The sequence below is a fragment of the Eimeria mitis genome, genomic scaffold (assembly GCF_000499745.2).
Source record: "Eimeria mitis Houghton genomic scaffold, Emh_scaff4459, whole genome shotgun sequence".
NCBI lineage: Eukaryota > Apicomplexa > Conoidasida > Eucoccidiorida > Eimeriidae > Eimeria > Eimeria mitis.
The window spans coordinates 2,723-4,788 of record NW_013572774.1 but is presented as its reverse complement, the minus strand read 5'-3'; the positions used below and the strand labels follow the sequence as shown (position 1 = coordinate 4,788).

General features: G+C 49.9%; 1 protein-coding gene across 1 annotated transcript in view; it reads left to right on the top strand.

Moving 5' to 3' along the window:
• Nucleotides 1–944: 944 nt before the first annotated feature.
• The window catches only part of EMH_0075330 (gamma-tubulin complex component 4, putative), a gene marked incomplete at both ends in the record, with an annotated part of 3,453 nt that continues 2,331 nt past the window's right edge, over nt 945–2,066 (top strand). The window contains 2 exons of the mRNA XM_013499579.1: nt 945–1,640; nt 1,883–1,988. Of these exons, the coding sequence (XP_013355033.1) occupies nt 945–1,640; nt 1,883–1,988 (802 nt within the window). The remainder of the gene's footprint in view (nt 1,641–1,882; nt 1,989–2,066) is intronic.

Here is a 2,066-nt window from a genome sequence, read left to right as displayed (position 1 = left end):
ATATATATATATATATATATATATATATATATATATGTATATACATATGCATATATATGTGTATATATTTGTATATATATAGTCTTAAGGAGAGATATTATACACTAAACAGCAGCAGACTGTGCTGCTGCTGCTGCTGCTGACAGATGATGCTTGCATTTGCTGCAGTTACAGCTGTTATATAATTACTAGGGTTTAGGGTTTAGGGTTTAGGGTTTAGGGTTTAGGGTTTTCTTATTTCGCAGCTGTGTGAGCCCCTCCCCCCCACCAAGAGTCCCCTGCAGCAGCAGCAGCAGCAGCAGCAGGAGCAGCAGCAGCAGCAACAGCAGTGGCAGCAGCAGCAGCAGCAGCAGCAGGGGCAGCAGCAGCAGCAGCAGGATCAGCAGCAGCAGCAGCAGCAGCAGGAGAGTGGAGAAGGGGCTAGACAGTTGTATTAAAAAATATATTTGCTGCTGCATGTGTGGGGTGTTGTTGGGGGGCCTCAGCCCCCCGATCCCGATCCCCGTGTGGCTCCGGGTGTCTATGCATCCTCACCCAGGTGTATACAGCCCCCAAAAAAGAAAATAAATAAATAAATAAAATAATAAATAAATAAATAAATATATTTTAATTATTAAAATATAAAAATATAAACCAATACACACAAAACAACACCATATCTCTCTACACACAAACAGGGGGGGGGCCCCCCTAGCAGCTGGGGGGCCCCCCAGCCAGCTGTCGGTGTCGGCACACACTGGCGGGTATTAGGGTACTTATAAAGTATAAAATAAAATATAAATTGATTTATATTAAATAAATAATAAAAATAAAAATAAATAATAATTAATTTAGGGGTTTAATAGGGGCTGGGGGCCCCTATACTGGGGGCCCACCCCACCACACCGCTGCTGCTGGTTGCTCTCTGTTTCAGGTGTATATACACCTCAACAAACAGCACCACAATGCTGCACGAAATCTTTATGGCTCTTGCGGGGTACCCGGGGGATATATTTGTGCGTTACGAGGAGTCTGAGTGTCTCACCTCCCCCCCCCAGCAGCAGCAGCAGCAGCAGCAGCAGCAGCAGCAGCAGGGCCTCAGCAGCAGCAGCAGCAGCAGGTGTTTTTTCTCTGGTTCTGGGGGGTTTCGTGTGAACCCTCGGCTCAGCTGTTTCACTGACAGCGAGAAAGAGGCCCTGGAGAGAGCTGTTGCCCCAGGATATGATTTGCTGCTTATAAGAGAATATGCAGCAGCAGCAGAAGCAGCAGAAAGAAGACACCTGCTGCCGCCTCCGTACACTCGAACCACAGCAGCAGCAGCAACTGCTGCTGCTGCTGCTGCTGCTGCTGCTGCTGCTGCAGCAACGGGGGGCGGGGTGGGGCCTCCATTGGCTGCAGCAGCAGCCGGTGGAGACCCAGCAACAGCAGCAGCAGCAGGAGGAACAACTGCTGCTGCAGCAGCAGCAGCAGCAGCAGCAGGGGGTCTATACACCGCAGCACTGGCTCGTGCTTCTAGGGAGCTTGTGGATGGATACCTAGCTGCTGTAGCAGCAGCAGAAGAGGAGCTGCTGCAGCAGCAAACAGCACCGCTTGCTGCTGTCTCCGTCGCCCTTAAAGAAGAACCCCACAAACTAAGAATACTCAGATCTATACTCTCACAAGTAAACCCTAAACCCTAAACCCTAAACCCTAAACCCTAAACCCTAAACCCTAAACCCTAAACCCTAACCCTAAAAAGCAAACCCTAAACCCTAAACCCTAAACCCTAATTTGTTCCTGCGTTTGTTCACGAGCTGCTGCTGCACCCCGACAGCGTATCACCTTATCTGCATATATTTCAGGGTTTAGGGTTTAGGGTTTAGGGTTTAGGGTTTAGGGTTTAGGGTTTAGGGTTCTGTCTCAGGTGTATAGTATGTCTGTTGCTGCTGCTGCTGCTGGGGCCCCTCTCCCCTGCGGCTTGCTGCTTGACGTGCTGTGGGGGGGGAGACACAGCGGGGACCCCCAGGCGCGTCAGGTGTATGTACACCTCATCGATGCATGCGCTGCTGTCTTCTCCTTTCAAGTCAGCTCCTGCTGCTGCTGCTCCT